Source organism: Scomber scombrus, chromosome 17 (assembly GCF_963691925.1).
Source record: "Scomber scombrus chromosome 17, fScoSco1.1, whole genome shotgun sequence".
Classification (NCBI taxonomy): domain Eukaryota; kingdom Metazoa; phylum Chordata; class Actinopteri; order Scombriformes; family Scombridae; genus Scomber; species Scomber scombrus.
In genome coordinates this window covers 20,264,302-20,278,843 of record NC_084986.1, presented here as the reverse complement: position 1 = coordinate 20,278,843, position 14,542 = coordinate 20,264,302, and the positions used below count along the sequence as shown (strand labels likewise).

Below are 14,542 nucleotides of genomic sequence, written 5' to 3'. Positions count from 1 at the left end.
TTTCTTAAGCTTCCATCCCTTCCACTCTATAGTCTTCTTGCTGTATATTTCTTGGCTCTTTCTAACGCTTTATATTGAGAGACTTCCCCCTTAGTGTAGTTCTATTTCATTTAGTTTCATTTCCTTTCCTTTTGTTTTCCATTCTTTAATTCTAACCTCTGGATTCTGCTGATATGCAGCTTGTTGTCCTTGGTGTTATTGTTGGTGTTTATTGGTATTGTTGTTGTTTTTCAAAGCTCCATCTGTGGAGAACAAAGCCTTTTTAGTTTCAACATGAATCCAGCCGTTTGTCAGTCTACTAGAGGAGGGGAAAGGGACAAGGCAGCCTCTGTGGTTTACTGTTGGACCTCGTCCCGTTTGACTTTGGCCACGTTCCAAACTAGTTATCGTCTCTGCCCGTTCCTCCTCTCTGTGTCTCGGTCTCTCTTCTCCTCTCTTTCCCTCTCTCATCTTTCGCTCCTGCTCCTTTTATCTTTTCATTGCTCCCTCCAGCCCCAGTTTCATTTTTCCACGCTTTGTTTTTTACAGTTTTTTTTACTCAATTTCAATGCTACTCCCTTTGCCCTCTAGTCTTCTTTCTTTCATTCTTTTTTTCTTTCTTTCTTTCTTTCTTTCTTTCTTTCTTTCTTTCTTTCTTTCTGTCTTTCTTTCTTTTTTACCTCTATCTGCCCATATTCTCTCTTTCTCTCCTCCCACCTCGCTCTACCCGCTTTCACTACCTACAGTAAATAGACAGAGATAAGCAGCAATGCATAATGGAGGAGGGGAATGGGGTTTTGAAATGCAGGTTCGAAAGTGTGTGTGTGTGTGTGTGTGTGTGTGTGTGTGTGTGTGTGTGTGTGTGTGTGTGTGTGTGTGTGTGTGTGTGTGTGTGTGTGTGTGTGTGTGTGTGTGTGTGTGTGTGTGTGTGTGTGTGTGTGTGTGTGTGACAGGGAGCTAGTCATATATTTAGTTTTAATTCCATGTTGAAAACCGTCTCCGAGTGAAGCAGTGTTAGCATCAAGAGACCCTGAAATCAATAGAATTTATTACATTGCTCCAACGGTGTGTGTGTGTGTGTGTGCGTACGTACGTGTGTGTGTGTCCTTATAGCTAGGTTTATGGTGAGGATCACAAGTATTGATTTGAAAAGTGAGAGAGACAGATACGAAAAGACCAAGACAAGTGAGGAAAAGACAGAAAGAGAGGGAAAGAAAGGCAGGAAAGGCAGTACCACACACACAGACGCGCACACGCACACACGCACACTCTATTTGAATGTCAACCATCCAGTAACAGGTTGAGCAAAAATGAAATGCTCTGAACCCTCAGCTATTAAAACACACACACACACACACACACACACACACACACACACACACACACACACACACACACACACACACACACACACACACACACAGTGTTGAGCAATAATATTTGCACAGCAGACAATTACCTGGCCAGGTGTCTTCACATCCTTCCTTTCTCATAAGTCTATATGACTCTTTATTAGTGAGTGACTAAACGACCTGTGTGTGTGTGTGAGTAGTGTTTGCCCTTGACAATGCATTCTTACTATGGGAAGTTTTATTGAGATGTGTGCACACAGACACACACAGACACACACATGAACCCACACCTATATATATGCTCTCCTCAGATTTAATCTTGATTCTGTCACAACCTGAAGTGCGCGTATGTGTGTTTGGGTAATAACCGAGTGTGAGTGTCCGTGCCTGTTTGTGCACGCGTATGGCTGAGTGACAGGCAGATAATGGGTTGTCAGAAGAAGCGACAAGTTTGTGTCCTTGTGTTGTCTCCTCTGAGAGAGGAAGACCCAAGGAAAAACAGAGACCGAGACAAGGAGGGGTTGGGGAGAGACTTTGCCTCTCTATTTAAGGTGAGCTGTTTTTATTAAAATCCTGGAAGGACATAAGGAATCAGGTGGGTTATGGAAAGAGGAAGAAACAGCAACAGGTGATGGAATCGCTATCACTATGATGGAAGACCTGTCAGTTTATGACATGGAACAGCAAACCAAACTTTTAATTAAATATGCTCTGCCTCCACTACAATAGATTCCACTTTAGTCTGGGGATGTTCAGAGCTAATCTGCAAGATCAGAATATGAGTTAATCAAAGCATAGTTTGTTTTTGCTGTATTATGCTTGATAAAAGAGATTTTCTTTGTCATTATAACCCTTGTGCCCTGGATGCGCCAGTTGTCAAAATCTCAGTTGGGACCTCTGAGTGAGCCAAGCTTCAGAGATGCAAAATTACAAAACATTGATTCATCCAGGGTTAATTAAAAAAGAGCATCTTACTAGACCTTTCTTTAGCTTGCTTTATTTTGTTTTTGCTATAGTGATAAAATGTAACATTATGCCAGCAAAAGTACATTTTAGTTACTCATAGAGCTGCAATGATCAGCCGATTATTTTTTTTTTTGATATTCAGAAAATTAATGGACCATTATTTTGACAATCGAGTAATCATTTTAGCCATTTTTCAAGCAAAAATTACATATTTGATGATTCTCAAACTGCTGTTTTGTTCATATATGTCAGTTAATTGAATATTTTTAGACACAACGATAAATCAATTTACCAAGAAAATCACTAGTTGCAGCCCTAGTTACTTATACCTCACTTGAATATTGCCATTTCATGTTGGTTTATATTTCTGCTCCACTACATTTCAGAGGGAAATATTACAGCCAATGAAATATGATACAGTGGTATTCATTAAACTACCTATAACTAGAGTATATGAAATAGTTGAAATAAGTTGCACCTTGATCAATTATTATCTGTTATGTTTCTGAGAAGATGCTTATTTAGTCTCCACCTTTGTAACACAATGTCACAGAACTATGAATTGTGTTTTAACCCTTGTAGATCAGGTATAACTGTGGTAATAACTGTTGTGTGTGTGGAAAAGCCTCTGAGATTGAGTTGTATCTCCTCTGAAGTAATAATAGCCTTCTTGATGGAGTGATAGCTGCTCTAGTCAGAGAGGTTGTTCCCTTACCAGGAGAAATAACTCCTCTACAATGATCTATAGCTACTAAAGGTAATAGCTTTCTTACACTGAATGGCAGCTCCTCTATGTAGATGGGGGAGGCACAGCAGTTTCATGAGTATGTTCTCTATTCTGGGTAAACATCTGTGGAACAGTGTACTGCCTGTGATATAGTGGACTGATATGAGAAGCGGAAAGCAAACGAGGAAAGGTTTTAGGCCTGTGTGTGTGTTTGTGTGGAGATGGGTGGGGTCTGGGGGGCTATTGATCTTGTTAAATGAGGCAGTTAAGGTAATTAAAGCCCTGGGCAGGAAGGAGAGAAGGTAGATTATATTGACAATAACAGTTCTGAATACACACACAAGATGGAAACTTAAGAGGTGCCTCGTAGAAGTTATTGAATTTGAGAAATGGTCGAATGGCAGTGAGGACCAGAAATATGTTGGTAAAAGTCTCTGGTTTTACCTGGGGAAAATGTTGACTCAGCACTCATAAAAGTTCCTTTACATGTTATTATGTAGCACAGGCTTCCAACTCACACCTGGCCAGGGACAACAGATGAAAACTACCCTTTGGGCTAATTCTGGCATATTTACAGAAATGTTTATTAATATGCACTGTCCCTGACAAATCTGTCTGTAACGCAGTGTATTTTGTTGTGTTACTCAATATATGAGCGTTGTTGACCTTCTTTCTCTGTTTTTTGTGTTCTTTTGTCTGCAGAGCCTATGCGGACTCCTAAGAGGCTGAAGATTGCTGAGACCAGGTCTCGCCTGATAGCGGTGGACTGGGAATCGCTGGGTTACAACATCACTCGTTGTCACACCTTTAACGTCACCATTTGTTACCATTATATGACCGCAAACAACCACAGCAAGGCTGACTGTTTGGACATGGACCCAAAAGGTTAGTACACAATACTGTATGATGAGGAGATGGTGGTCTTTAGTGTTCAATGACCGGCAGTAGTCCAATGAGAGACTGTCTCATGTCTGCAGTGAAAGAGATACAAGATGATATCAACAAGATGGCTACAGTCTTAAAATAGTTGTCTAATAATCATCATGGAGTTTTATTCACATAGTGTTGAATGCAAGTCACATGAGAGCCAGAAGGACCAAAACAGTGGGTTGAAATTGGCTGAAATCAGCGCAGAACTGCAGACTGGACTGTTGATTATGTTCAAGCATTAACTGTCATACATTATTGTTTTATAATAAAGTTATGTTTTTGTTTCTGCTCTCTTTTTCTTCTCAGCACCACGTCACCTTGTAGGTAACCTGCCACCCTACACCAACGTGAGTCTGAAGATGATACTGACCAATCCAGAGGGGCGAAAAGAGAGCGATGAGACTATCATCCAAACTGATGAAGATGGTGCGATCTGCAAAACACATTCTCTTTATTTTCTCATTTCTTATAAAAGTATTAATTTGCATTTATTTGTTGTTTGAATAGAGGGGTTAGAGTAAAAAGTAAATGCCTCTAATGCTGCGGTGCTTTTGTGCACAGCTTATTTATAGGTATTTTGACAGTGTAGGCAACACAACAGTGCTAGGATGAGATGAATGAACAAGGCACGTCATGACCTAAATGTGTTTCTGATATTTGTGGGAAAGACATTAAATTAAGAAAGGATTTGAACTGTAACTCCTGGATACATTTAGCACTTCTGCATGATTCAGGAAAGCCATTGCTATGTGTATTCCTGTTGTTTATATGTATTTACTTGTAGCTCCCTCATTTACAAAACAGAATTTACTGTTGATTTTATAGTGATTGTATCAACAGTATGCAGCAAAATAAAAGTGCACTTTGTGTGTGTGTGCATTAACAGTTCCAGGTCCAGTTCCCAGTCAATCAGTACGAGCAACTCCATTTGAAGACAGAATTCTTCTTTACTGGAAGGACCCATCTGAACCCAATGGAGTCATCATACAATATGAGGTACTATTCGAAGTAGCAGCAGAAATAATAATTGTTGTTGTGTTTGTGTAAGTTGAGCTAAAGAGGAAAGCCCTCAGCTCAGTTGAACAACATGTAAAACCCGGTTTTCTGTCTCTCTGTCTCACCACAGATCAGCTACAGCGGTGTGCGTTCATTTGACCCTTCGGTGCCTCTACAGCGGCCGGGACTCACGGTGTCTTTGCCCTCTAATGCCACCCATCACCTGTTCTCCCAGCTCCACCCAGGTGTCACTTACCAGCTCTCTATACGAGCATCCACCTCCAAGGGGTTCGGTCCTGCAACTACACTCAACGTGACTACTAATATTTCAGGTAGAAAATACGTTTTCAGCATTTCTGTGGATTCATATTTAGATGGATAACAAGGTGACAGACTCTTTCTCTGTCTTTAGCTCCAACAATAGATGAGTATGATGGGTCAGAGGCCTTTCTGAATGAAACCGCAACTACCATCACAGTCCTGCTCAAACCTGCCCAGGCAAAAGGAGCACCTATAAGGTAATGTATTGTACCAACAGATATGTACTGTGCTTACAAACCCTTGTAACATCAACCTGGTGATCATACTGTATATTGGTAGTTTCTTATTTAGTTGTAAACAATCACAAAGACATGGAATTAAAGAAGAAACATAATCCAGTTCTTTTAAGTACGATTTTATGAACAATGCAGTGGTCGAGGATGAACATGAGCATCACAGTACAATCTGTTATTATTGTAATTATGCCAAACATGTTATTTTCTGAGGGTTACATTGACACAGATCAAGGTCTCTTTGATTGTGGTTCTTTGACATGGGTAAAAAAGGGAGCAATAAACAGTAATTAAATTAGCAAGACCACATAAACATAAAACACTTAACTACACAACTTATTCTTACAATTAATAATGCATGTGTATTACTTTCTGCATTGTCTATTTGTGTATAGCGCGTACCAGATTGTGGTGGAGGAGGTGAATCCACGGTCACGTCGTCAGGCCACTTCTGACTGTTACGAGGTGACTATTAATCTGCGCTACAAACAATACATTTACAGTAACATGCCTTTACAACTTATTTAATATACATGTATTTTTCAGCCAGATGTAGACATATTATTTTTAATGTAAATATGTATATACTCTTCCTCAGGTTCCTGTGTCCTACCACAGTGCATCTAGCGGTGGATCTCCGTATTATTATGCAGCCCAGCTGTCCCCCAGCAACCTGCCTGAGCCACTCCCCTTCACTGTGGGAGACAACAAGACATATCAGGCAAGCTTTTTTTTAATGTCTTAACATACATACGTAGCAAAAATGTCAACAGTAAAGATAAGTACGTAATACAGAAATGACAGTAGTACAGGTTTCTTACTTGTTTCATTATGATATACTGCAATACTAGTGGTCTTACACATGATTAACCAAACAGAAAGCTCACCGAACACATACTTCTTCCAAGGCTGCATAATCAAAATGTTTAAAATTTGTGTATTTAGAATTTGTATGATAATCTGGCACATGCATTATGTTTTATATTATATATTGATGGAAATCTTTTAGGAAGAGATAACTTGCTAGCAAATAAAAACACAGAAAAACCAATGGGACAGAAAACATACCTTCTACATAGAGGTTTTAAGTGAAATCAGCATCTACATGTATTTTGCCTCATATAAAGATTCCTTAATTGAATCCCCAGGGTTTCTGGAATCCTCCGCTGGCTCCAAGAAAGAACTACAACATCTACCTTCAAGCTGTTAGCAGCACAGAGCGGGTAAATAAATATTTATTCATGTGAACACACACTAAACATACAGTGAACACCTGCTAGCTAATACTATGAGTAAACATACTGTATGTACATATGTAAACAGACACACCAATTACACTTAAACTATTTTACACTCTCTAACTGTAATCAATACACACTTCTTGACACTTTAAACGCTTTCATATGTACAGTATCTAACATAATATCTCATAATGTCTCATTTTGCTATAGTGTATTGTGTGTGGATTTGGGACTCTAATATTGTTGTTTGTGTCTTTTCCTTCAGGAAACTAAGACACAGTGTCTAAGGCTAGCTACTAAAGGTAAGAACACTGTTAATGTTGATTCCACGTTCTTCCCCTAAAAAAGACACAGTGTCAGTGTTAACTTGACACTGAGATGCAGGTCAGATGGTAAAAAGTGTTTCCTGAATTTCACTTATAAATTGTGAATGTCACCAGTGATAGTTACTGTAATTCTATGAGCAACTACGCTTATCCTCTTAGTGTCAATGAATATGATATGTATTCTGTTGTTTTACCAGCTCATAAGTTTGTTTTGAACTGTGCTCAAAATCTGATCTGCCCCTTCCTCTTATGCGAGGGCATGTCCAATAGAAAATAGTGCATTCCTGTATTATGAGTATTAAAGAGGACAATATCATGTTTAGAGATAGGAAATGTTTTCATGTGTGTGTACGGACACACAGTCTAAACATATTTTTACTAGCAGCCATATGTTGATAGATTATCAGACTGGTTTCAAATGGTGCAGCTTTAATCCCTAGGCAACCACACATAAGTACACATGCACACAGAAACACACAGAGGTCACACACACTGTTTTGAGGAAAGATTTTTAGAAATACGACTGATGGATCAGAGTCGCTTAGCTGTGTGGAGTAAGAAGAAGGATAAACAAAAAAATACATGAGCGTGTTTTCAATGATATCGACAATCCTGTGCAGTCTTATGGATGGGAGCGTAAAGCTTGAAAGACAACATTAGTGTTTATTTGAGTAGTAATGGACAATGAGAAACAAAAGTGAAAAAATGAATGGAAACAACATTTTGAGCTTGTACTATGACTTTAGGTTATTTTCATCTTAAGCCTTCATTTCCCAGTTCTTTGAGGCACGCTTGAGGGATGACAATGTTGTTTGGACAAAAACTATTATGAACAGGCAGCAGTCATTAATGAACAACAGCAGCTTGATTTTTATCAGCATGGACGTAAGCAAATTTAAATTAAATGTTTGAATAATACATTGGACATGGTCAATTTCCTGTCATGATGACACAAATCCACAATTTGAGACAGCAGGTGGGAGATAAAAAGCCTATAAAAGCATTACTATAAAAGGTTGATGTCGAGCATACAATGAGGTGTCGTAAATGCGGCATCGTAGTATTTGAACTCTGTGTTTACGAGCTTTCTCGGTCCTACAGTGTGGAGATGAAATGACAAGTTACAATTACTTTCTGCCCTCGACTGACAGACCTTGATTTGCATTTCTAGTGCTGAACGATCGTAAAACTGGACAGTAAAAGTGACATTATTTTTAGCACAATCAGCCATAATGACTGCAGAATAAACCATTAAGGCTGATTTAGGTGTGTATTTATATTAAAGCCTTTCTGGATACAGGCATTGCAAACTAGTTTAGCCTGTAAATGGACATTTCAAAAGGTCCAGGTTGAAAAGAAGGGGAATTTTTGTATAAATTGACATATTTGTAGTTTTTTAGCTTTCCTGTTAAAAGGAGTTCACCCGTGTTTTTTTTTTACAGGTCACACAGTTCAATGTTACCAAGACATATAAGGTTCACAGAAAATTGGACCTATGGGACAGATCAAAGAGGAGTGGCTCAGTCCCTCCGGTGCCTGTAAGGTGTCATGTTTCCCCTCTAAAATAAGAGGAAATGTGGGAAGTTACCGTTTCCAGTGTCATCATATTTCACGATTTGCTGGTGGTTGGTATTAGAACAGGTGGTTACTTCCCCAAAGGCAGCTAGAAAAGATACTGCTGTGTCTTTTTAGCCTGAAGAGTTGGAGGTATAAGTGAAGCTGACAGACTGTAGAGGGGATTTTAGATTTTTTTAATAAGGGAGAAAGACACACTAATGGACAGAGAGGTCAGACGACTGTCCCTTCCTTTCTCTATCTGCCCCTCTGCAAGTGTGTGTGCGCTCAACCGTGCATCCGCGAGGGAGGATTAAGTGGTGGTGGTCCTATTAGGTCATCTGGGGTATTGTGCATTGTCATAGCTGCTTAGGGGTTTTTCGGGGGGGGGGGGGGGGGGGGGGGTGTTAGTGTACTGACCTGGATCATTTTTATAGACATTAAGAGCTACCGCTGACATTATGAGGTCAGGCTTTTAAAGAATGTTTTCTGTTTTTTGTTGGTCTGACAGGAAAAATAGGCGATCTTGAGAAGTAGGGGTGATACAAATTTGTGCCATTAACCCAAACAGCACAGTCACAAATGGTAAATAACATGGAACCAAAGGCAAAAGCAAGATTTTTAGCCTTTAGATCCTAGTCTGATGTGAAACAAGGATTTGATGATTGCTGAATATATATGAAAAACAGAAATAGTTTTGAGGCTGATACAAATATGAATGTTAGTTTGTCAAAAGTACATTATCATATATCAGCTGATAGACGGTTTTCACAAACCTGTAACATAAATACACATAATAATAATAACATACATTTTTATTTACATAATGAACTAAAAAAAGCTCTTTTAGGATCCTTGAGATATCTATTTATTCATTTTAAGATTGTGACCACGATATGCTGAGCCGGAGTTTCACAAGTTAAAATGAACCTGTCAGTGGTCTGCTGTGGACAAACTATGTAATGCAGACATGTTTCCAAATGACCTCAAACATGTATTTTGGCATTTCTCACAATTTCCTTTTACTTTAAGACACATATTTAAACCATTGTATCAGCCAATATATATTGGTATAACTATATTTTACATTAGGACATGGTAGCATTTGTAGGTAAATTGTGCTCTGATTTGTGCCCAAATGATGTTGCCTTTACTCTTATCTGCTTGCTGAGTTTAATAATTGCCCTGAGGTTTATTCATAATGAACGACTTTATACCTCATGGCAGGGTTTTACTCTGATCAGTCTGATCACCAGCTGTGATTGGCCACTGCTGACTCTGGATCAACTTTCTCTACACTGCTGCACTGGGGCCAAAACCCATGCAGTCTAAACAAATGAATAGGAGGACTGCCATTTTCTCTACACCACCTGATGTGGTCTGAAAATGACTTAAATCCCACGAACTCTACACATAACCAACTGGAGTTCCAGATGTGTATTAATCCACTGCTGACATTAGTCAACAACAACAACAATTTCCACGTGTGGCTAACATTTATGAGAAAAAAAACGTAGTAACCCGTTGTTAAAGATTCACATCTTCAGTAGGAGCCAATGCGCTTTGGGCAGAGTGCCGAAGACAGGGTATGGAAGTCATGAAGTATTGAAAGAGATATTGTTGGTTTTCGTCTTTTCATGGGATTTGCTGACAGTAAGAAAAACCTAGAAAAACGCCGGCCTTTTCCTTTAAAAGCAATCGTTTGGCTGACACATTACTGCTCATGCTCTGTCTATAAGTCCTACTTTCTAGTGTAATGTTGTTACATAATAGCATTGGGTTGAATGGAGGCATTTCAAAGATTTCATCAGCAGAAACATTTTATAACAAAATAATACACTAAGGTCACAAATATTGAGGCAGATAAAGAGAGAGGGAGAGAGATTATCTTTATCTTGTTGATATTTAGCATTAGAAGTGGATTATTGTTTGGTAGACGCATTGCATTATATTGAGTTTTGTGCATATGTCTTTGCGTTGGATTATTTGGATTATCCTAATACACGATAATGTTCTTATGTTACAGCACAAACTATTCTGGTGTTATGAGATCAGATCACTAAGTAGAGCTTAGGAGTATGAAAACAGATGCTTGCTCTCTTTCTGTTGACTTTATGTTCATGATCAACAGGATTGAAACTCCACTCCTGAAGCATCATTTGTGAATTATATTGCAAACAGACAAATCAGGGAGTTCATTCAATTCTCTGAAGTCATCAGGAACAGAAATGAGTTTGAATATAAGTAATACACGGTGACATCAGTGCACGAATGTTGAACAGCTACAGACAAATCGCATTACAAAAGCATTTTCCTATGAGACCAATGAGGGCTTGACACCAAGGATAACCTAAAATACACTGATGGTTACGGCTGCAGATGAATTGTAAGTGTAAAGAGAGTTCAGCAGTTCACTACATTTAGCATCAGGTGATAAAACAAAATGAATAAGGAGCTGAAATATATCAGAGCTTAATGTTTTTTTGCTCAATTGACCCCGCTCTAAAAGATGGCGTAGCATAGAGATAAACATAGTCAACTTCCACTGATGCTCTGTTTCTGCCTTTTCACAGGATATTATCTTTACTCTGAACCAGAAAATCATGGATATTTTTCTTGATTATTTTATATCTAGGTATCTTCAATAAAACACCAGTAAAAGATGTTCAGTAGAAGCAACTGTTGCTTGTAGAAGCAGTCTCTTTTGTTCATTATTACATAGCAATCATTTTAATATTAAATATTTCTGTTATTTCCAATATTTTAATATGTGAGCTAAATATACTCTTCAAACAGTAGTTCTGTCTTTATTTGCATCATGAATGACAGTTACCATGGCATTTGTACCGGCACTTACCTGTCTTTGGTTTACAAGGAATGTGATATTTACTTGATATTTAGCACAGGGAATGATTCGACTTTCCTATTTAAATGTCTCATCAGGATTTGTTTTCTTATCACACTCACCACTTTACTGATGTGAGGGCATTTTGTGAAGACATCTTGAGAGAAAACAAACATCATTCCTGAGGTGGTTAGGTGGCATGCTTTGCCAGCCTTAGATGACACAGGGTTGCATAAATACTTACAGTGCCAAGATTTCTTCGTTATTTGTTTAACAGGCTTATAGACAGTGCAAAAGAGCTACATTTCAGAAAAGTGACGAATATAAAGGCCACAGCTAAAGCTTTACAGTTCCTGGAAATAAGCTGAGTGTACTTGTAGGTTTAGTTTTATTTGACTAGTTCACTGTCCTATAAGACCTACTATAGATGAATACCTCTTCTTTGGCTGTTATCATGGAGTTTTTTTTACTGGAACTCACTCAGCAATAGAAAAACCCAACTGACAGAGCTTTTTAAGATAATTTCAAGTGTTAATGTTTGATTTTCAGCCTTCATTTTCTTCAGCTACTGATGAAAATCATTCACTGTTGGAGAAAATAATTTTGGTGTCTTACAGAAGTTGTAAAAAATGTAGCTTGTTGATAAATAGATGTTTACTGAATTATGTTTATCAGATATTCTCTAGATGGCTGGCATCTTTTTAAATATTGACACAGCTAACCATAACCCCTTAGAGTGATGTTGCAGAAGTAAGTGTGAGAAACACTTGGTTTTGGTTTTACTTTAACTATCCAGCAACCATTAACACTATTAGCCCACATGAGGAACAACATACAAAAAAACAACCTTTACTTTTCACTTTGGATCATTTTTAATGGCTCCGTGCCGGTGACAGTCCCTTTCTTATGAAGCGATATCTCAGGAACATCTTGAAGGAATTTCTTCAAATTTGGCACAACTGTCCACTTGGACTCAAGGATGAACCTGGTGGCCAACGGTCACTGTGACCTCATAAAACACGTGTTAGGCCATAACTCAAGACTTGATACACTGTTATGACAAAGTTTCATATAAATGTCTAACAGGATTAAATGATGAAGTGATGACATTTTATATCCAAAAGGTCAAATATCAGCTTCACTGTGACATCATAAATATTCTGCATAAACATTTTTCAGCGCCATAAGTCAGGGACAGAAAGGGAGATTGTGACCATGTTTCACAATTGGTAGGACACTCGCACTAATCTTGTATGCCCACCCTGAAACTGTTGTGATTGTAAAGATCTTCTGAAGTGCCAGGTGGAAGATATATGTGAAGGCTCCACATTTTAGAATTTGTAGCTTCTTTGCATCAACATCCATATCTGTAGCATCGTCTACTGTCGGGAATTGTCCGTCAGGTTTATTGGCTAAACATGTGAAAACACATGAGGAATTTGACTCCGTTTTTTGTTTCTCTCAATGAACTAGATATACAGCAGGACAAGAACATCAAAGCTGAGGCAAGGGGAAAGACAATAAATAACAAGCTAGACAACAACAAAAGGAATAGTATTCCAAATACAGTTGACTGGGGAGGTCTGCATACCACTGTAGCTGAGAAAACAATCATGAGATGAATGGGTGAAGAGCCAGGACTGAATTATTAACTGGAAACATGCATATCACTATAGTGCTAACTTTTTGCCACAAAATACACGTAATACTTTTTATTAAATTCCTCTGAAGTCTTCACTACAAATAGTATGAGAGTCTGGACAGACATGGATGTAAACTGCATCTTGACAGGTATTTTTAGTTTATTTCTATTCTTCTTCAGCATCCTTTAGATGTACATTTTTTTCCACTTGTCTCTAATGTTTTACCCCTTTCATCTTAGCAGCTTTCCATAGAGGTGCACAATCATAAATAAGCAAAAAATAGCCCCTATTATAATAATTAGGGCGATGGACATGGTATTTCAATAGCTTTTTTCTACCTTGCGCCTTGTTGCTACAGCAGTGTTTTACAAATGGGAATACAAAATGACCTTTTCCTATTATTTTGTCCGCTCATAATACTACAAAGTAATAATTAAGGATGTATTCCAGTCGATTAAACTGATTTTATGCTTGAACCAAAGTATTGAGGCAGCTTTTTGTCATTATATTGTAGGTGCTACAGAGGAGCCAGAGGTCATCCCTGACCCCGCCAAACAGACTGATCGCGTGGTAAAGATCGCTGGGATAAGTGCCGGTGTCCTCGTCTTTATACTGCTGGTGCTGGTAGCCATCCTGTTGGTCAAGAAAAGGTGAGTGACAGCCCCTAACCATGCCCACTAATCCCTACAGTTTTAATAAAGAGTTTTATGAAGAGTGCAAAAGGTTACATGAACAATTCTTCATGTACACAACAACACGCATGCAGATGCAAGAACACACAGACATAAATGTGCACCAAAGTCATTCTCTTGTTTTGTGTTGGTCCAGTATTTGCTGTAGTAACACCATCTTCCATCCATCCACCATAAACGTTGATCTCCCTTTAGAACCAGCCTCTTAAACTTTGTTGTTTTTGATGCACTAAATACCTAAATGCCTGTTTCCCCAAGTTCCATGAGACATATGGTATTTCCAAATTAAAACCTCATGTCTCGCTGTGATTTAGTGAAAGAATCTGAGGTCCTGTTTTCTTTTTTCTTGTACAGTACAGCTGTTATTCTTAACGAGACAAAACAACCACACAGAACAGCCTAGTCAATTAAGAGTAAAAGAGACAGCATAAAAGAAATCCCTGCACAAAGGATCTCAAGTAACTTTGCAAGATCAGAAATATCCACCACATGTATTACTGTCGTCATTAGTTCTTTAATTAATAAACACATCAATACATGATTGAAAACTAGAATGTTGTACTTCAGAGGCATAGGGAGTGGTTGTTGAGTGAAGGGCAGGATTGTATAATTAGAGTTGGGGTTAGCATTTGACAAAGAAATAGATTTCTAATAAGCCACTGGAGCAAACACATAGCCTCATACACTTAATTAGTTTTGGTGAAACAACCCACAGGATTTCTAAAAGCATCTTATAG

The 14,542-nt window shown here is 38.4% G+C and overlaps 1 protein-coding gene across 1 annotated transcript in view; it reads left to right on the top strand.

The window, feature by feature from the left end:
* Window positions 1–14,542, top strand: part of ptprk (protein tyrosine phosphatase receptor type K) — a 112,105-nt gene that overhangs the window by 76,989 nt on the left and 20,574 nt on the right. Inside the window, exons 11-20 of the mRNA XM_062436674.1 lie at window positions 3,727–3,909; window positions 4,261–4,380; window positions 4,841–4,950; window positions 5,081–5,282; window positions 5,363–5,468; window positions 5,900–5,969; window positions 6,103–6,225; window positions 6,653–6,727; window positions 7,011–7,047; window positions 13,628–13,763. Coding sequence (XP_062292658.1) covers window positions 3,727–3,909; window positions 4,261–4,380; window positions 4,841–4,950; window positions 5,081–5,282; window positions 5,363–5,468; window positions 5,900–5,969; window positions 6,103–6,225; window positions 6,653–6,727; window positions 7,011–7,047; window positions 13,628–13,763 — 1,162 coding nt within the window. The remainder of the gene's footprint in view (window positions 1–3,726; window positions 3,910–4,260; window positions 4,381–4,840; window positions 4,951–5,080; window positions 5,283–5,362; window positions 5,469–5,899; window positions 5,970–6,102; window positions 6,226–6,652; window positions 6,728–7,010; window positions 7,048–13,627; window positions 13,764–14,542) is intronic.